This window comes from Sciurus carolinensis, chromosome X (assembly GCF_902686445.1).
Source record: "Sciurus carolinensis chromosome X, mSciCar1.2, whole genome shotgun sequence".
Lineage (NCBI taxonomy): Eukaryota > Metazoa > Chordata > Mammalia > Rodentia > Sciuridae > Sciurus > Sciurus carolinensis.
In genome coordinates this window covers 103,206,525-103,227,863 of record NC_062232.1, presented here as the reverse complement: position 1 = coordinate 103,227,863, position 21,339 = coordinate 103,206,525, and the positions used below count along the sequence as shown (strand labels likewise).

Below are 21,339 nucleotides of genomic sequence, written 5' to 3'. Positions count from 1 at the left end.
TTGTTAGGTTTATATAACATCTTCAGTACAAAACAAGCTCAAATAGTTGATTTTTCTCTACTGCTCATTTTCACTCTTATATCACTAACCTTTGTGTGCTGCCCTGAAGGATCACCCCACAGAGTACTTAATGCTGTCACTAGCAATCATTTGGGGAAAAAGAAAAAGTGGCATGTAGGGGAATTAAAAAATGATTTGCACTTCCTTATACCTAGAAGTATCTAGCTCCTTCTCTAATCAGATTTTCAAAACAGTTCTATTTCCATATGAATTACTCATTGGCTTTAAAGGTCAGTAGGAATTGGTGAACATTAGAAACCACAAACCAATTAGAATGTAGCAATAGATTTGTTCAGTATTGAATGTTGATTCCAATCCTCTCCAGTACTATGCTCTTTAATGAAACCATCATGGAATGGACCAGTAGATAAAGACCCAAAATGAGTCCAGGATGGAGTTTCAGTGTGGAGCAATGACTATTTGGTCATACTGTTAAGGCTTTCTGCTAATATATCTTCCCAGAGAACCTCCTTTTGCCTGAAGTGAGGATGAATGGACTTTAAAAACTTAATGGGAATTGATGTCACCTACTGATTACATTTAAAGCACACCTTTCTATCTCTGATCATTGTTGAAGGAAAAATACTTTCCAGTACAACAAGCGTCTCTTATCAGAGGGCCAAAGAATGGTGTCTTGATATTCTAAGTGGTCAATTAATTCATATAGCACCTTCATGCCTACTGGGATGGTGAACACGAGCTCTATTGAAGGTTGATATCAAATCAAGTTTCCACGGAGCTGATTATGTGTTAACTATTTAGCAGATGGAAATCCCTGGCTTCTAACCCTGACACATGTGAGTGATTTCATGGGTGGGAGGAATTGTTCCCGAAAAAGCTTCTGGGATTTCCATAATAGGGAGAGTCAAGGTCAGATTAGTATCAGAGGGTTTTCATATCATTTTGATGCTTCCGACCCTTGCATCCTCTCCCCAGTTGGAGATTATGATGTGTTCAGTAAACAGGTGGTAGAGGGGAAGGTATAGACATCCTGAACCACGGAGAATTCTTGAATGGATCCCAGAATGGATCCTTTCTCCTTCAGGGAGAATGTCTATAATGCCAAAAACACATTTCTCCTGGTTTTCCATGAAATAATTGGACAAATCTCATGATAATACATGTAGAAATATATTACTTATTTATTAAAATAAGTTGGTTTAAAAACAACATTTGTTTACTTGGGCCTTTGAGAAAAAGTCAGTAATTATACCTGCCATCCAATATCTTGACTATTGGTTGGAGAGAGTGGCTAAAATTTTCCTTTCTACCTACTACTCAAGTGGTTTTTGGGTCATTGCTACAATCAGTTACAGTGGCTATAGTAGCAGACAGTGGCAGTGCCTTCAATGGGTCCATTTTCTAATCTAAAACCTATTTTCCTATTGGGGAAACTGAAAAACATTTGAGTTCTTAAAACCTCCAATTGAGTTTACATAGCTTTACTAACTTTTGTGAGTGAACAATTTGCTGTTTCCCTAGTGAGATTTGGCCTGACGAGAGCAGGGGGAATAAATCTACTCAAGAAATTAAAATAATTATAACGTGCCCTGTGAATTACATTATCAGCCTGTATGTTTATACTTGAAAAACTGTAATACATTTTAATAGAAAACCCATGTCTAAAATAGAATATGTACTTTCTTCTAGTACATCACTTGTCAGTCTTAGAGTCAATTACCTAACTTCTGTGAAGTGCTGAAACATAAAATTACTACTTTTGTAAGAGCTAGAAGGAAGACAGATTTAGTTTGGTTGTCTCATTATTCAGTACGGTGACCAAAGCTGACAGAAGTTAAATGACTTGCCCAAGGACAAACAATCCCTTTGTGGTAGGGTTGGGATTCAAACGTAGGACTTCAAACTCAGTGCTCTCAACATGTCACCTGTTGTATCTCACATGAGTATTAGTTCTAAAGGTTAGTGAATTAGATCACCAACTAAGCAGTACAGTATTTAAGATGCTTCCTTTGATAACATTCCCTCCCTTTTCCAGCCCTCCCTTAAAAGCACTGTGAATCTGCCTTTGTGAGAAGATAATAAAATAAAAACCAGCAGGCCCAATTAGCTGCAAAGTACTTACTCTGAAAAATTCTTTTGTTGAACCGGAGTCCAGGGTCCCATATGCAATTTCAGTCTGCTTAGCTAAGTCTTCAGCACTCTCTATGGGAGAAACCATTCTCTCCACAGTCAGGAAAGCAGCGAGATTGGCAGTATAGGAAGAAATTATGATCAGGGTGAAGAACCACCAAACCCCTCCAACAATGCGCCCGGACAGTGATCTACAGAGTAAAACAAAAACAAATCCAGACCCAAAGGGGCCAGGTCTCAGTTTAAGAAATACTTATCTTAAATTCTGGAAAGAGAAGTGGTTTCAGTAGAGCTGATGAATGAAGGAGGAAAGTAGACGATGTGAGAGAATTAACATCAGACAAAAGTCACATGTTAATGACAACACCACGTCATGATAGCATAAGATGATAGTGCATACACAATGCTCTTTAGGGCTGTACAGGTTTTGTTCTACTTTGTATCCTGAATGTCCCCTAAAGGCCCATGTGTTGAAGGTTTGGTTAGTAGCCTGTGGTTTTACTGGGAGGAGGTGGAACCTTTAAGAGGTGGGGCCTAGCTAGAGGAAGCTGGGTCATTGGGGATATGCCCCTGAAGGGAATATTGAGATCCCAGTACACTCTTCTCTCTCTTGCTTCCTAGCCATCATGAGGTGAATGGGTTTCCTCTGCCACATGCTTTTCCCATAAAATACTGCCTCACCACAGGCTCAAAGCAACAGGGCTTAGTACCATGAACTGAAATCTCTGAAGTGGTGAGATAAAATAAACCATTTCTCCTTTTGAGTTTTTTCCTCAGTTATTTTGTCACAGTAGAAAAGCTATTAACATAACTGACTAACTGGTTTTCTAAACAGGAATTTTTTTAATCACAAAAGATATTTTTATTATCTCCCTCTTACGTGTAATAACTTAATCAATTGAGTTCTCTGTGAGCTTTATTGAGCACACTTACAGAATACTGCATTATTTAAAGCAAGTGGTTGTTGGCCCTGGTTGCACATTAAAAAACTCATGCTCAGGTCTACCTCAGATCAATTAAGTTAGAACCTGGGAAGTGGGATACAGATGTGTATTTTTAAAAGCTCCCCAGGTGATTACAATGTGCAACCAAGGTAGAGAACTATTGATGTAAGGCAACATCATGGGAGGAAGAGTCAAAAGCCTTTCCACGTGTGAAGAGAAATGGACAGCTACTAGTTAATTAGCATAATTCACTTTGAGCTTAATATATTTAATAAAGACATTACCATTTTGTGGAGTTGGTCACCCATGAGGCAAGGAGCTACATATTTATTGTTATTTTCACATAAATGTCTAGTGGAATTCAGGAGATCAAAACTCCTCCCTTTTATAAACTAAACTTTAGCCAGTGAGGGCAGGCCTCAAAATGAGGCCAGAAAATACCTGTGGTTTGTGAGGCACTAAAACACTTGTTACCTCCCACCTCACCAAAATTTCCCCAAAATAATTTTTCCTGGCCTGCCTATGATTGGAATCATCCTCTGTGGGTCTTCGGAGGCCTTGATCAAAATATAACACTTCAACAGTACCTATCAGTAAGAAAGGGGACATTTTGTTCTTCAATATTCCTGTGCATTGACATCAGCAGGGGCCTTCATTAAAATGCAGATTCATAATATCTGAGTGCCCATGAATCTGTATTTCTGAAGCATCCTAGGTCTGCAAAGAGGTCTTCAGACTAAACAGAAACAAATGTTGTTAATCAGTGATTGTCAACTCCACCTGTACATCAGTATCATGTGGAGAGCTTGAGTCAAAACCAAACCAAACCAAACCAAACCAAAACAAACCAAAACAAAACAGAAAGAACCTTGCCTAGACTTCATCCCGGACCAATTAAATCAGGATTCTGGGATATGGGCCTAAGCAGCAGAATTTTATAAAACTCTTAAGGTGCAGCCAGAATTGCCAGTTATGGTCCTACATTATGAGTGCTACTCAAGGAGAGGGACTGTGGGATGTTAGGTGGCCAGTGTGAGGGCAATGAACGCTCAATGATAGGTAATGGCTTCTACTTAAGAAACCACATCTCCTTGCTGTGTTGCTGATGGTTGGCTTGGTCCACAGAAATGAGAATCTGCTCTTTGGATTTTATAAAACATTGCCACATCACCCCAAGGATAGTTCTGCTGTGAGGCAGAACTCAATTCTTGTTAGGCTATGTTCTCTCATGCCAAGAAAAACTCATGAAAAAGAACCCACTCTGTCATAAAGTCAAAAATAGGTGGAGGAGCCTGGCACATCTCCAGACTCTGTGGGAAGAGGGAAGTTCTGAACTGAGAGCTGACAAATCAAGCTCCTCTCTGTTTGTACTTTCATTTTACTACTTGGAAACAAATTCAAATTCCTGTGTCCCAAGATAATCTGTTTTTTCAGGTTCTGGAAAATTCAGTTGTTTTAGATACTATACTCCAGTCAAATACTTTTGGCAGGTGTTTTGATAAATAGTAATCTACTTTTTTTTAAAAATGTCTACAATTCTTGTTGGTTCCTGGATGCCTAAAACAACCATTATTTATTTATTTTCCAAACATAGTCACTTTAGTTTTATTTTAGTTTTGCAGATGTGAAAATCTGCTTTGCAACAGATTTTCCTAATAGTTATACTCTTTCAGGATTTCATCTGGGATTTGATTTCTCTTTTAATTAAAAGAGGTAAAAACACCTGAATGAGTCAGAAAAGAATATGTCATACTTCCCAACACTAAAAGTATATAGTGTTTCAGTTAGGAATTTAGACTTTTCATAGTTTTTCTTCATTGTTGCCAGATACATTTAATTTATTCTGGACTTAGATGACTCTGGAAATAATTTTTCTGTATAAAAGATTAATGCTTCAAGGTAGCATCCATAGTAATAGGGTAATAAAACATGATAACAATAGTTAGTGTTTATTGAGTACTTCCTATATGCCAGACTCTGTTCTAATTGTTTTATATGTATCAAATTTTAAAATCACCTATCCCTATGGTTAAGGGCTATTTTCAATATAAGCAAACAGAGGCATTTTAGTGATAAACTGAGGCACACAGGGGAGAAGTAGAAAACAAAACATCTATACTTACATACTAGGAAGAAATAGTCAGATTTTCATACTACGAAATACCCATATTTTGTATAACAAAATTCTGGATAGTGTGTAAATTATAGAAGATGCAATTTTCCTATAAAAAGTGAGAAATATAGTTGTAGGAAAACTGAATATTGTTTGTTATCTATTGTTCGTTTGGAATGGAACCATGAATGTCATCCTTACATTGAATGATGTTGTTTTGCTGAGACCAAGGGGAGAACTGACTTTGGAATAATTCCGGAATCACAGTTTGGTACAAAAAGAGGTATACTCTGCTGCTGTGAATACTAATGGTAGTTTATGCATTCTCTACTTGAAATGTGGAGAAAATACATTAATTTATGGAAATTACATTGTGCCATTTTATTGAGGCTAATGGACTGTGGCTGTGTCTGTCTGATCTAAAATCAAGCCTGCACATCATAATCTGGTTATTTTGGCCACCTTAATACTGACTCAGATCATCATGTGGTTGATCTGAATGACTCAGCTGAGATCAGTTGTTGACATGACTGAAAATAAACCTAAATGCTAAATGGTCATTTTCACGGCCTCTTGTCTACCTGGCTATTGACTCTGGCAATTATGTGGTTAATATACAGGCAGTCCCTCCCTATCCTCAGGTTCCTCATGCACAGACTCAACCAGCTGAGGATCAAAAATACTTGAAAAAATTGCATCTGTACTAAACATGTATAGTCTTTTTTCTCATCATTATTCCTTAAGCAATAGAGTATAACAACTATTTACATACCATTTACATTTTATTAGGTATTATATATAATGTAGTGATGATTTAAAATATATGGGAGGATGTGCATAAGTAATATGAAAATACTATGCCACTTTGTATAAGAGACTTGAGCATCCTTGGGTTTTGGTATCCATAGAGCATCATGGAACCACTCCCCTGGTACCAAGGGGTGATTGTACTTAGGGACTTGGAGAATTTGGGTGAGTACCCACATAGAGATGGTATAATAATTTTACAAACCTCAACAAAGAGCTTCTGTGAAATCATTGTGGAGTGTACAAGGTTGCATTCAACATTATCCCCTCAAGACAGCAGTAACTTTGACAAAAGATTTGGCAGACTTTCTACTACTTTCTTCTTTTGTTTGGTATGAATTCTTAAATGTTTACACTAAGAAAACATGTAGGAGAACCCACAGAGAAGAAGCTCCACAAACATTTTTACATTTCCCTTTTCTCATTAGTGAAACTATAGCCACTTAAACCCACATTTCACATGGAGGCTATAAAAAAGTGACTGATGGGTCAACTCCATCACATTTTATAAAGGATCTATTAAAACAAGACAAGACTTTATAGTTGAGTTAAAAAGACCTGTCATTTTCCAGTACCTTTCCTTCCACTAATGTAGCTGCAAAATGTTTAACATTCATTTCAAATAGTTGTGTTGCACAAGATAGATTTCAAGGTTAGCAAAATGAAATGACTGTAAAATGCTGTACATTTAGTGTTTATAAAATGCATCATAGGAGTGTATAATGCCTTTTGAAAAAATATGAGGTGATGTGAAGTTAATGAAAGTAAATTAGTAACAAAAATAGAATATAAGACATGGCAAAATATGCATATCAAGTAATATACAATGTTCTTGTTCTCTGTAATTGTCAAGAAACTGGAGTTTGAGTTAATAATAAAATGTGTTTTATGACATCTGACATGATAATAAAAGTGAGCTATATGTTCTAACCTTCTTCCTGTAAGTAAATTTTGTAATCTGTATTTTACTAGTTTTATGAGATGAAGAGCTGGAACTAAAAACTGCTCCTCCTTTGTACAAACTCTTTATCATTCTTTTTTCCCCTCCTTTTTCCAAGTATGCATCATTTCTACATTCCATTCAATGCTGGGTCTGTGACACATTTGTAAAAAATGTGCAGAATCAATCTTTGACTCATAGTCTTCTCTGATAGGAATAAGTAACCATGTCCCAAAGACTGAAAGCTACAGCTTTCAGCCAGGAAAGTTGTGAAATAGTTCTCATAAAAATTCTGCTATTACATCACTAATTTATTGCCACATCACTACTGCTTTGAAGTGAATTTGCAGTAGGATGCAGAGAGTGGTGATACATCAGCAGAGGAAAGGATATTGCATAAAATGGAGCAAAAAAAATCTTGTTGTCTTTGATCACATTCATTATGCCCTCATGTTATTTATTATTCTGCACATACTTCCCATTTTAAAGGAGGCTCTACCTGTGGAGGATCAATGTCTAATGTGAATAGATTCCCTGCCTACTTCTACAAAGTACTTGATGTCTTGGAAATTTAATAGGAGCTGAGCATGGTGGCATATGCCTGTAATCCCTTCAATTTTGGAGGCTGAGGCAGGAGGATTGCAATTTTAAGGTCAGTCTCTGCAGTTTAGCAAGACACTCCACAACTTAGTGAGATGCTGCTTGAAATATAAAAAGGACAAAGGATGTAGATCACTGGTAAAGTGCCCCTGGGTTCAACCCCAAATACAACAAAGAAAGAAAAAAAGAAAATTTAATGGGAAGTAATTAAGAATCTGAACACAGTAATTAATCAGGTTCAAGTTAGTCTGTTCTTTCCATTTTGTTCTGTAATAACTACTCCAAACATCACATCTTCAATATGGCTAGCCCTCAGATGTTCCTGCAGCTTCACAGAAAGTCAGCAGGGGGAGTATTTGTCTGGACTTGGACTCTGGACTGCGTAAGTGACTCTATCAAAGTTTAACAAAGGGAATCAATTTCATATTTAAAAAGTTACAACCACCTGTTAATATGTGTAATACATTGTGGATAATACAATCAAATTGTTTGCCAGGAATATAATCCTTAATGAAGGGCATTTGGGGCCAAGAAGGAATATTGCTGGTTATTTCTCATCAGAGTCCTGCAATTTGGTACTTACTGCTATTTCAGTTGTATTCCTAAGGAATTTTAGGAACTCAATTACAAATGCAATGTTATGTGTTAGTATTTGTGGCACTAGAATGATTAGATGAAGCCAATTTAATAATAATGATAGCTAACATTTATTGAGTGAGCCATTGTGCTTTCCATTTTACTAATGAGGAGCTGAAGTTTAGTAAGGTTTAGTAATTTGCTCCAGGTTACACAACTGCTAAGCAGATTGTGAATCTATTGAAGCTAACTTCACACCCACATCCTTAACCAGTATGCTCCTTCCATCTGGCTGCACTCACTGCCTATCTCTCCATCTCTCACTCAGGGAAGAGGGTTACATTGAATCTGCTCACATTTTCTCTTGACTGCCCTCAACAAATCAGTATGTATGTGGATATAACCTCAGCTTATTACATTGATTACTCTCTCTAAAGTTGACTCAGCCTCTAGCTTTATGTAGAACAAAATAATTTACTCTGAACCATTAGAGTAGTTCAAATATCAAACCTAATATTGATGCAGTCTCTTGAATCTCCTAGGTAACTGTCAATAACTTTATTTGATGGAAATGGAATGATGCCAGCATTTTTCCTCATGATGTCTTATTGCTGATTTTGCAGTCTTTTAGTTCAAGTGAACACACGCTCAACGGCATTTTGAATGCTCCCTGCCTACTTTCATTAACACTAGGGCAAAGACAGAGTTTCTTCAGGGGTTGGAAGACTGGAAAATGGCTTTCATGCCTGAGCATGAGGGAAGGAATGGAACAAACAATGTACTTTCAGGTTCGTAGTGTCAGGCAGTGTGCTGTCATGAAAATAATTATACTACCAGTTTTTAGACCCTCCCTCCATGACTTTGGGTTCCATCATGTCACTTCTTGTTTTTTTTGAGGGGTGGGGTGGAAGGGTACTAGGGATTGAACCCAGGGGCACTCTACCATTGTGTTACATCCCAGTACTTTTAATTAATTAATTAATTTTAAATTTTAAGAAAGGGTTCTACTAATTTGCTGAGACTGGCCTTGAATTTGCAAGGCCTCAGCCTCCTGAGTTACTGGGTTTACAGGAGTGAATCACTGTACTCGGCTCCATCATGTCTTTTCTCTGGGTACTCCTTGTCTATGATATGAGAAAAGCAGGGTGAAGTAGAAAGAGCAAAGGTTTTAGAGTTGGAGCTAGGCTTGAATTCTGGCTCTGCCATTAGCTGTATGATCAGGCAAAATATTTAATCTGTGTCACTTTGTTCAACTTAAAAATAAATACAATGTTCTCACCCTGTGGCAGTGTTTTGAGGACTTTGATCCATGTGATAATGCAGGTTAAGTGCCCATACACAATAAGAGCTCAGTGAAGATGGTGGTTGTCCTGTCCCCAGAAAATGGCAGCAGTTGGAATAATTTCTCTCTGCCATATCCTCCTGCTCTAATACTTGTTAATTCTACTTTAAATGTGAATTGCTTCCATTTTGAGAAAAGTCAGAGTATACAATGCATGTTCACATTCTGGGCTTTCTGGAGAACTTGCATTCCAAATGTGGTCATTAAATGGAAAAAACGTATAATGCTGATGTTTGCAGTCAAGGCAACCACAAATCTCAGAGTGCAACTATGTTATTATCAGGAATTTTAAAATTTGTTAATAGAGAAGCACATTATAGTGGGCTTTGCTGTTATACAACTGAGCACAAATATGTAACCAATAGAGCTCTCAAGACAAGGAGAAACATGTTTCTTACTGGTATATAATAAATATGCTAAGAAGTATAACATTTTAATAAGAAGCTTAAAGATATAATTTCTTTTGAAGGACACAAAAGACTATCAGAGGAGGGATCACCCATATGATAGAAAATATAGAGCTCATAAAGGTAATAATTTATCACTTGAAAGTACAATTAGGATAATATGTGTTACTTTAGACAGTGTCATTCTGTAGGCTGTGTGCCCTATTACTGGGTTGAGTTGTGATCAGCATTAAAAAAATAATAGAAAATATCAGAGTGTGTGACACACTGTAAGGTTAATGTTTGATGCAACTTTTGTTATATACATAAATGTCTACTGGGTCATGATGGAAAATTTCTTATTGTGGGTTTAGGGTCAAAAATTTTGAAAGCCATTGCCTTATATGACAGTATGAACAGTTTATTAAAACTCTGTACCTTGAAAACAATATTTGATGTATTTCAGTACCACAGGAAAGCCATAGCTTCAATCCTGCTACAAATTTTATTTTAAAAAACTGGTCCAAATTGTCATTTTCAGGTCATCATAGTTAAGTTAAGCAATGTGCATAAATACTTCCAAAAATGTTTTTTTAAGAAACCTATTTGAGTATGCAGAGTAATATGTGGCATTCCAGGGAGAATATCACAAATTTAGTTTTGAAAATTCACTTACAGTAACCAATAAGATCTTCAGCCTTAATGACTCTAGCCTTGCCTCAACACAGATTACCAGCCATGTTAAAAATCTTTCAATTACAGAATCATTCGGAAACTATAGTTTCTCTCTCTTTCTTGTATTGGGGATTGAACCCACTGTCTCTCGAAGTGCACATTTCAAAAAAATTTTAAAAGAGAATAGCAAGCCAAATGAACTCCCAGATGATATTGCAAAATGATACACATTCTGCAGACAAAAGGAATAGGAAGTGAAACAATTGGAGAATTTGACCAAGCAGATTGAGGGTGGCAGAAAATGTGTGATTGGGATGTATGAGTTTTGACCCACACTGGCTATTCTAAAAAGCTGCTTGAGATGGTCACCAGTAAGTTACACTGCCGAGCTTCATTTTTAATGTTTTGTGCTCTTGATTGGAAAATCTCAAACAGAAGTATGCCATAAAAACAGGGTAGGGACCTTCTAAGTCTATACTATCTAAACAAAATTCCCTATATTATAGTTGTTCCACATCCTTGTCACCACTAAGTATTGTCTTTTTTTTTTATTTTAGCCATTCTAGAGGAGGTATAAGGGATCTCATTGTGGTTTTAGTTTGCAATTCCCTAATGACCAATGATATTGAGCAGTTTTTCAAGTACTTATTAGCCATTTACACATCTTCTTATGGGGAGTGTCTACTCAAATCTTTTGTCTGTTTTAAAAATTGGGTTGTCTTCTTTTTATTGATTTGCAGCAGATTGCTATATATTGTAGATATGACTCTTTTATCGGATATATGATTTGTTAATATTTTCTCCCTGTCTGTGATGTGATTCTTCCTTTTATTAATGGTATCTTTTGAAATGCAACAGTTTGGATTTTGATAAAGTTCAGTTTATTGAATTTTTAATCAACTGTGCTTTTTGGGCTCTATATGAAAACTCTGTCTATTCCAAGGCCACACTGATTTTCTCCTGTTTTCTTTGAGAAGTTTTATAGTTTTAGCTAGGAAACTTGGGTGAGATACTACAATGGATTGTTCTAGGCTGTCTGAGAGAAAAAAAAGAGGACAGTGAGGGCTGGGGTTGTAGCTCAGTGGTAGAGCACTTGCCTAGCATGTGTGAGGCACTGGGTTTGATCCTCAGCACCACATAAAAATAAATCAATAAAATAAAGGTATAATAAAACATTTTAACAAAAGAGGACAGTGAAAGGGAAAGGTGGAGGGGTTTTAAAAAGAGCTCTTGCAAACTTTGTCTAGATTCAATCTCTTGACAAAAAAGAAAATGTTTTAGCTGAATTAATGAGGAAACCAAGTCCATTTGATCAAAATTCAGTATTCACTTTATCTGAATAATATTAGTATTAGTTGTCAAGGTTACCTCTATCTGGAGTTCAAACGTTTGCTATAATGTGTATATAAATATGCAATACCATAGAAATGCATGAAAGACATTCAAAGCAACACCAATGACACACTTACTTCATGGATGCAAGCAAACAAAATGGCTTGATGCTATTTTGTCACTGGATGGAATGTTAGATGAAAGAAATCTGGAATTAAGATGAATGAATATCAGATGCACATGAATGGAGTCTGGTTATAAAATGCAAGTGGGCATTGGGTATTACATAGAAACAAACCTTGGAGAAATATCACATCCTTGCTGCATAAAGGCACCCAAGGAAAACCAAAGACTGTTAAATATTCCGAATTCATTAGGAGGGTCAGGAGGGCTTTGTGGGTCACGAGGTTCTTCATTGTTGTCTTCCAAGTGCCATTCATAAGGACTAAATCTGCTGACTAGGAAAAGAACTACGCTGACTCCAATGTAAGCAAAGACGATGCACATCCAGATTTCATAAGCCAATGGGTCTAGAAATGAGAATACGCCTGGTTTTGATTTCTGAGGCTTCTTTATCATGATGGAGATGCCCAGGCTCATAAACGGCTTTGAAAAATCGATGACTTCTTCACGGACCAATGTTATTGTAAGTGGGGCAACAGCTATATCAGCTCTCTGAAAAACAAATATATATATAACATAACTTTTAGACAGTATTTCAATCAGTCATTTGCCACCTAATATAATTCTTTGGTGGAAATAAAAAATCTTAAATTGCTACAACTAATTGATTTATCAATTCTTACATTCATTAGAGAAGTAATAGCATTCAATGAGTTTTAACTTGATGGTAGATTAGGGAATGAGAACTGATCTTTTGTCCTCACACATATTGGCTTAGGTAACTAACTCCATTTTTTTCCTAATTTAGTTTTGCTACATTGCAGCTCATATTGTACTCCCATATGACACATCCCTGTTTAACTCTTATTTTCTTATTTTAAATATTTTTATGGTATTATGTCTTCTCTCCCTCACTTGACTGGAAACTTTAGTAGAGCAAGCAGAATAGACTATATTTGCTTCCCTCTTGCCACGTGGTGCAACCCAGGGTCACAGTATTCAGTTTAATTCTTGAGTGTTTGCTATGTTGTATTATTATTGAATTTTTTGAGAATATGTCTATTAAAATATACTCTTTGAAGCCAGGGACTCAGTATTCTCTTTGTATCTATCATTGCAACAGATTCTAAGCTGAAAAACTGTAGATGCCTTAAAAAGTTGTTGATTATTGAATATGATGTATGAAAACATGAAAGAGCTCTTCATGGGCAATGATGGATAAAACAGTTATTAGAATACATATTAATTTATATATGAGCTATATTTTCTAATGATGAATATTAGTATTGCACTCACATGTATCAGATCAATAAAATAAATGTCAGCAGTGCACTGCATAATTAACTCAGGCAAAGGCAGGTCACGTTTTTATATTAATCCCAGGAAAATAGGCATTAGGAATTTCTGCACTTATTTCTTTTGTTTTCCACAACTGTTCCTTTACAACAGTAGTAGGTTTTGGTAAGGAACCAGGCCTTAGAATGCACACATGGAAAAAAAGGCTTGCAAGGAAGGAAAGGCTTAGAGATGGTGTATCAGATATGAAGTAGAAACACCAATTTTGATCAATTTCTTCTAAACAAATATGGTTCTGTCTCAATATTCCTACTAGAGGGGAGAAATAGGGGAAAGAATGAGGAGATCTGAGATAGAGTATATTTTCAAAGAAATGAAGTTTTACTGCCTTGAATTATATATGGTAATTCAAATCAGTTGAGCAATAGTCCTTAATTTAAGGGAAAATGCAGATGATAAATAGCTAACTCATGTTTGCATGATTACTCTGTGTGACACTGCTAAATACTTTATACATATCTTATTTACTTCTCACAGAAAGCTTAAGGTTGATATAATTATCATTCCCATGTTAGAGATGGAGAAACTGAAGTACTCAGCAACTGGGATTAGAAACTTGCAGTTATCAACTCAGCCAAACCCCCTTAGGTTCATTTCAATGCATATTTGAATGCCTATTTGTGTCAAGCACTGTTCTAGGTGCTGGGAATGAACCAGTGAACAAGGCCAACAAAATATATTAAAAAAATACTTACCTTCATGGAGGACATCCTACATCCTTTATGTCCTAGTAGGAGTTTCAGAAAGTATGTGTTTATCAAATCCAACAGCCTACTGACCATCTACCTTGGTGGCTTGCCACCATGTCAAACTCACCGTTTCTGAAATTAAAACCACCATCTATCATCTCAAAGTAGATTCTTCTCTAAGTTTGTGAATATCATCTATCATCTCAAAGTAGATTCTTCTCTAAGTTTGTGAATGATTCTTATTTTAAACTTTCCCACTTCCTAATTCTTGTCAGTCTTACTGCCTCTGTGAATGATGTTGCTTCTTTCTTTATGTTGCCTCAGTGTTCCTCCTTTCCTTCTCAACATATTGCTGCATCTTTATCCATTCCTTCTGTGAATTTCTATCTCATGGAAAGAAACATTCTTGTTAAGATTTAATCCACTTATTCCATGCATCTCATATTCTTCTCTCTTTCTTAAAGCCTAGTTCCATCTATTATCTCTTTTACTTCTTCTTCTTTTCCATTAATCTAGCTCAGTGGTTCTCAAAGTATGGTCCCTGAATTTTCACCTGGCAACTTGTTAGAAATACTAATGCTCGACCTACACCCCACATGTATAGAATCAGAATCTCTCAGGTGGGACTCAGTCTTCCAAGTTTTTATAATACAGTAATTTTAAAACCGTTGATTTATCTCACTCAAAGTCATATACTCAGGTATTTCTGTTTACTAAGAAACAAAATAAACTCCTCCTATATTTTGATCCTGCTACCCTCATAACTACATTATATCTCTTCCTATCACTACCAATGTTCTTGTATAAATACACATTTACTGCCTTTGAATTTCAACATCATTTTCTTTTCATACCCATGAGATCTAACTTTCCACTCCTCTAATTTACTGAAATTATTTCTTGAACTATATACTGGTTACCAAATTAAAAGACCTTCCCTTAGACATCTGCTCCTATGACATCTTTGACCTTTTTCACTCTATGCCCTCTTTCCTTTCCACTCTGATACTAAAAACTACAGGTTTTCCTAACTTCATGAATCTTGCTTCCCTGGCTTTTCTTCCTAGTTCTGTTCTCTCAATCCAGGTGTACTTTGTACTCCCAGAGTCTGTTTATAGTGCCTGGTTTAGGGGAATATCAACAAAGGTTTTTCAAATAAGAAAGATCCTTTAAGGCTATGTCATTAACCAACCCCTCCAACCCTCAGTATTATCATCTATGGCTTCAACTCTCACTGCAGTTGACTCCTCAATCTTCAATTCTAAGACAGGAATTTGACAGTAAAGAAAGATATACTAAGTTTTAAAAGAAGTACCCATGAACCTTTGGAATGCCAGCAATGCTCATGAACTTTTGGAATGCAAAACAAGCAATTCTTGAGCCTCCCAATCTAAGTCCTTGACTGCAGAAAGTAGTATGATGGGAGGGCAATGCATAAGCACTAGGAAAACTGGTATGAAATTGTGTTGATTCTACACTGACTCCACCTCTGGTCCAGTTCCTAGCTACTGTCCCTCTATAAATATTAACACCACACATCAAGGGTTTGCTTCTCACTCTAGATAACCTGCCTTCTCCCTTAAATGTGTCTCCGCTTTCCTAAATAAATCTGTTGACTGATAGCTCAGTCAAGTCAGTAGAGTGCATGCCTTGCATGCACAAGGTTCTGGGTTCGATCCCCAGCACCACACAAAAAAAAAAGTACTGCAGACTAGGAATGGCCTCCTTTGGGAATCTGCTCTTTGCTGAGTGTTTCTGGAAACCAGACCACCTCTTTTAACTAATGTCCCCTTAAATTCATTTCTGTGACATTTGTAAAGAACCCCACTTATCCTGAGTTGAGGTCCCACTCTCTGGAAACTCCTTGGACCTCCTTTAGTGACAGTTCCACATTGCTGACTGGATGGAAGCCAAAGACAAATTTTACCTATTTTATCCATTTTGTCTGGGGCTACACCTGGTCATAGGAACAAAGGCTGCTGAGGAGAATAGAATTGGCCAGAAAGCTAGCAGGGATTTTTGGCAGGGAGAGTCTGAATCAGCTAGAAAGAGTCTTGTCATGCCAAGAGAATTCATAGATAAAGCCACCTCCTCTTCTTGCCAACATGTCTCTGCCTCCTGCTCAGAACATGCAAATACCCCTCTAGTATCATTTCCTATTTGATCTCATTTGAATTTAATTACTTAATTTAACTAGTTTTTAAAAAATCTTGTAAGTCTAAGGAGAGTTCTAGTAGAATCTGCATTTTTTTGGAAGGAAGAATTAAGAGGGTATTTGTGTGACAAAATCACTTTGAATTTAAAGGAATTGAGCTTTTTTTTTTTTTTTTTTTTAAAGCAGGAATGGAAAGGAGTTTGAGAATCTTGATCCCATTTAAAAGAAAAAAACTGAGTAACTGAAGCTCCCACCACCAGGCAAGCACTGCTAAATACTAAAAAGAGGTGGTCTGGTTTCCAGAAACACTCAGCAAAGAGCAGATTCCCAAAGGAGGCCATTCCTAGTCTGCAGTACTTTTTTTTTTTTGTGGTGCTGAGGATCGAACCCAGAACCTTGTGCATGCAAGGCATGCACTCTACTGACTTGACTGAGCTATCTCCCCAGCCCACTGCAGTACTTTTGAAATCACATAAGACAACTGGAATAATCTGCTCCCCTCAGGCCCTCGCCTTTTTTCCTTAGTCTGGATTTTCTATATTTTTGAATTCTTTCTAAGGAACTTTTTTCAAGGAAGGTGGTGCTTGTCTGTTTTTTTGGTGGGTGTTCCCTCAATGAAGAAAAACATTAAATTTGTACTCAGTTCAACCTCATTGATGTGGACCTGGCTCCAAAATGAGAATTTCCCATACAGTTCTTTAAAGACCCTCAAAAAAGACCTGTAGATGGAAAAAAGACAAAGCATATTGACAAGCATGTAGAAATCTTAACCAATAGAAGGGAAGGGAGCTACTGAGGCATGAAATGCCTCATTTGTGGTGTCCTGAACCATTCCAGTAGCCTTTTGTTCTCAAGCCCCTGCTTGTGCTGGTAGCAGCAGTAGGTGAGTCATTTTCAGAAACCTAGGTGGGTAAAGTAGGTGGCATAAGGGTACTCCAGTTAACAGACAAAAACCAGCAAACGGTAAGAGCCCAGGGTAAGAGTTTGCTGGTGTTTTTGCTTGCATCTTGACTACTTAATGGATTTTAATCAAGTGGCTTAAGAGTGGCTGTGTGGGCTCGGTAAACACACTAAATTAGGTTTGATTTTTCCACTTACCAGTGGCAAACCTAGAGCAACTGCATTATTGGAAAGGATTTAGCTTGAGGGGGTTTATAATCCTGTTCATAGGTGGGTTGCCAAAGTTGTAAATTTCACAAAACTTAAAAATCAGCAAACTCATATGTATAGGGATGATACACTTAAGAATCTGACGGATTTTAGGCAGAGATGACACTTAGTTTAAATGCAATTTAAAAATTCTTTGAGTTGGAAGGGTTGTTATGTCTTAAAGTATTTTCATTTGACTATCTGATATAAAATTTGTTTCCCGTCTGGAGACTATGCATGAGTAGCAGCTTGTCAGTCACCATTTTAAAGAGCTTTCTGAATGCAAGGGAGAAGGTATAGAGAGGGTGTAGACAATGTATTGATATGTAATACACAAAGTGTTATATGTTATTCAAGAGCAAAAGAAGGCCTGACCTAACCCCTTATCCTTGTATCAACCATAAAACTTGAGTGACTTTGGAAGACATTTCCTTTGGAAAGTTTAAATGTGTTAGAAAAAGGGGTGGGGCAGAATCAAGCTAGACAATAGGAATATAATTGTGTGTTCGGACGCAGGACTTAAACTGCTTCATTGTACTCTATGGGATATTTATTGTCTGTGATTGTTGAGATCTGGAGAAAGGAATGAGGCCTATTTAAATCTGTGCAATGACAAACAGTGTCATGACAGGATCTCTTCATTTTTTTATCCAGAACAGATATCCCAGTCTGGATCTATTGATAAGGACTCCTTGTCCTTGGGAAGCTGAGAGAGTTAAAGACAAAGTGAAGATAAAGAAGGTTCCCTTGAGCTGGATGAAAGCCCTGCAAGACAAAATTTGGTAGGAAATATTTCCCTATACTCTCTGCTCATAATGGCAGGCTTCCACATGTCATTAATATTCCTTTCCAAGTTAATATGCATCATTTGAAGGGGAGGGGCACTTTTATCAAATCATCAGCTCTTCTGCCAAAGTCCAGTGTCATCACCTGAAGAATAGAAGAGAATATATGGTATCTTACTGGACCCTTGCTTCTCTGCCTTTTAGCTGGAATGACAGATCAACTTTCTGCCTTTTTTAATGGCAAATGAATGTATCTTAGGATGGTGACAACCTAAGAGATAATTTCTTGTAGGCAGAGAAATGTCAGTACAAATAGTATCTGTAGAATTGCCATTTGTTCTGGGAGTGTGAAGGAGTCTGGGGACACCCAGGGAATGTGACCTGAAATCAACCATTCTCTCAACCCTCTCTCCATCCTTAAGCTCACTGCTATCTTTTAAGTCAGAGGAACCAATCAGGGCAGTCTAGTCTTTCCAAAAGCAACATCTCTCCACTTTATTCTTAGTTCTAGGTGCTAAGAACACAGGAAACACTGCTCACTGGGAGGCGCCTTCTTCTTAATTAGACAGGGTCTCAATTTCTTTCTAGCATTTTACTGCCTCTCTTTTTTGTTAGGTCAAATCTCCCCTCTAAGGATAGAAACCCCCAGCTGTCTATTTCAAGTGATAAACAGAGATTTGTATTACTTTATCATAGAGACCACAGATAAGTAGGAAGGTCATCTTGAATAGAAAGTTTCTTAATCCACCCAGATTATAAGCCCCCCAAACCCAGGCAGAGATACTGTATCTGATTGATACCACATCAGTCTTCCCATAAACTGACAAGTTTAGTGAATGGAGTCAGTGTGACCCAGTGGACAGAACACTAGACCAGGAGTCATAAAACCTGAATTTCCAGGCCATGTTATTTTGTGACCTTGTCAAAATCCTCCCTGTCCTCCTTCAGACTTTAGTTTCCCAGTTTACCCAATATGCAAGCCTAATGTCTATTCCTGACTTGTCCCCATAGTCATGTGTAAAATGATTGAAAAGTTAGGCTAAAGGATGTTTAAGAGCCCTGCTAGCAACAAAGTGCTGTTTTTAACTGCCCTCTTAAAACACTTGCTATTTGGGAACCATAAAAACTTGTGGTCTGTAAGCCATTTGAGCTGGGACAATTACCATGTGGCAGTGTTACAGACATCCAGCTCAAAATCAAAACTGCTAAAAGCAGGTGGACAGTTTCAAGTCCATAGTGTTCTGAAGGGTTTACATAATGGGGTACATTGTGTCCTACTGACGTTCATTTCAAAAATAGCCTTCTTAGAGATACAAGGTGCCCCAACATTGACTTTGATTTGAATTGCTTTAGAGAAAAAACAGCCCATTTAGGAATCATCTGAGAAGAGACTGATTGACTTCTTTATTCTTTAACAAATTCAATTCATTTTCACTCTTTCTTGAGACTTTATGGCAGATACTGAAATCTCTTTTGCAAAGCTTTCTTCATCTTTCCTGCTCTGATCTGTTTTACATACTAAAAGCATAAGAGGAAATACCCTAAGGATAAAGCAATGACTATCTGTGTAGTTTTTATGTTCACTGCAAGAAATAGTTCCCTATTCTCCATCCTTTTGCTCATTAAGCACTTGGTGAAATCATTAGGGGCTTTCTGTTCTTCTTCTTAAGTAACTTGCAAACCACAAGAGGTCAGGCCTGCCAGAAAGGAAAGCCTGCATTTTCATGTTTCTCCCTTTCTATCATTGATAGAGAAGTTGAAAATTTCCCAATGCCAAAAGATTAAAACTTCTAAGTGAATATGAAGACACATTTAGCTCATGATATCATCCTCCCTAACAGAAAGCTCTTACTCCAAGCATGATATGAATATCTATTTTTCATAGCCACAGGTTTTAAAGGAAAGTAGAATTTGACAGTTGACTCCAATGGGTTGATTTGCTGTTACTCCTCTGAATTCACCTTGTGTTATTAGCCCAGAAAGCATCAGAGACTTGTTCTATGGCAGAGGAAGGAGGAGGACATTTCTGTCTTTATTAGAAAGACCTGGAAGGAAAAAATGGGAAGTTTTCTCCAGAATTTTTACCTTTTCAAAACTGAAGAGGTGACATGTGAATGACTAAACAAATAAGGGGCTCTGTAGTTCTCAAGAACCCTCACTGACAAATAGATGAATTAGAAAAAGGAAGAAATATGTAGAGATTAAATGAGTGCGGCACAGAGAACATGCCTGAGGAGAAATCAAAACACAGTGAGAAAGCTGGTCTTTGTCTAGACAATGTCAGAAAATCTGCTTTGCTCTACATCGTTGTGTATAATGTCTTACTCAATGCTAGAAGGGCTCTGATCTATTTACAGAGTATGACAGGTTTCTTTTGAGATACCAGTGAGCCCTGGCCATTTAGTTTTGATGAGCTGGTAGAACTCATGGAACTCAGATACCCTGGGGCCAGTGGAAACTGATACCCTAAATTTCTTACCTTGTGCTATGGCCAAAAAAGTCTCTCCAGAATGGCTAACACATCAAATACCTTTCTAATAAATTTCAAGTGTCTTTTAGGATGGGATGGGCCCAAAACAACCCTTTCACTATTGTGGTATCATGTAATGGTTAAAGCACATGGCCTTCATAGCCAAATTTCAGGGTTCAAATCTTTATGTCACTGCTCTGGTCAGAATATTTGTGTCCCCTCTATTCACATGTTGAAATTCTAACCCCTAAGGAGATATTATTAGAAAATGGAAGCTATGAAATGATTAGGTCATGGGGCAGAGACCTCATGAATGAGATCATTACCCCTGTAAAAGAGGCTTAAGAGACCTTTCACTCTTTTCACCATGTAATAGAGCAAGAAGGTGCCATCTATGAGCCAGAAAGTAGACTCTTACCAGATAAGAAATCGGCCTTGATCTTAAACTTCCCAGCCTAAGAACTGTAAGAAATAAGTTTCTGATGTTTTAAGGTATTTCTCTAAGCTATTTTGTTACAGCAGCCTGAACAACTAAAACAGGTTGTTGTTGTTGTTGTTGTTTTTTTTTTTTTTTTTTTTTTTTTTTTTTTTTTGGTACCAGGGATTAAACTCAGGGTCACTTGACCACTGAGTCACATCCCCAGCCCTATTTTGTACTTTATTTAGAGATAGGGTCTCACTGAGTTGCTTAGCACCTTGCTTTTGTTGAGGCTGGCTTTGAACTCAAGATCCTCCTGCCTAGGTCT

General features: G+C 37.2%; 1 protein-coding gene across 5 annotated transcripts in view; it reads right to left on the bottom strand.

Annotated features, from left to right (window-relative positions):
* Nucleotides 1-21,339, bottom strand: part of Gria3 (glutamate ionotropic receptor AMPA type subunit 3) — a 284,001-nt gene that overhangs the window by 61,805 nt on the left and 200,857 nt on the right. For 4 of the 5 annotated variants that reach the window (XM_047535597.1, XM_047535596.1, XM_047535599.1 and 1 more), the window contains exons 11-12: nt 12,165-12,541; nt 2,144-2,342 (exon numbers count right to left, since the gene is read on the bottom strand). In XM_047535597.1, the coding sequence (XP_047391553.1) occupies nt 2,144-2,342; nt 12,165-12,541 (576 nt within the window). Of the gene's footprint in view, nt 1-2,143; nt 2,343-12,003; nt 12,075-12,164; nt 12,542-21,339 lie in introns of those variants that run through there. The other variant, XM_047535600.1, reaches the window with a different exon arrangement.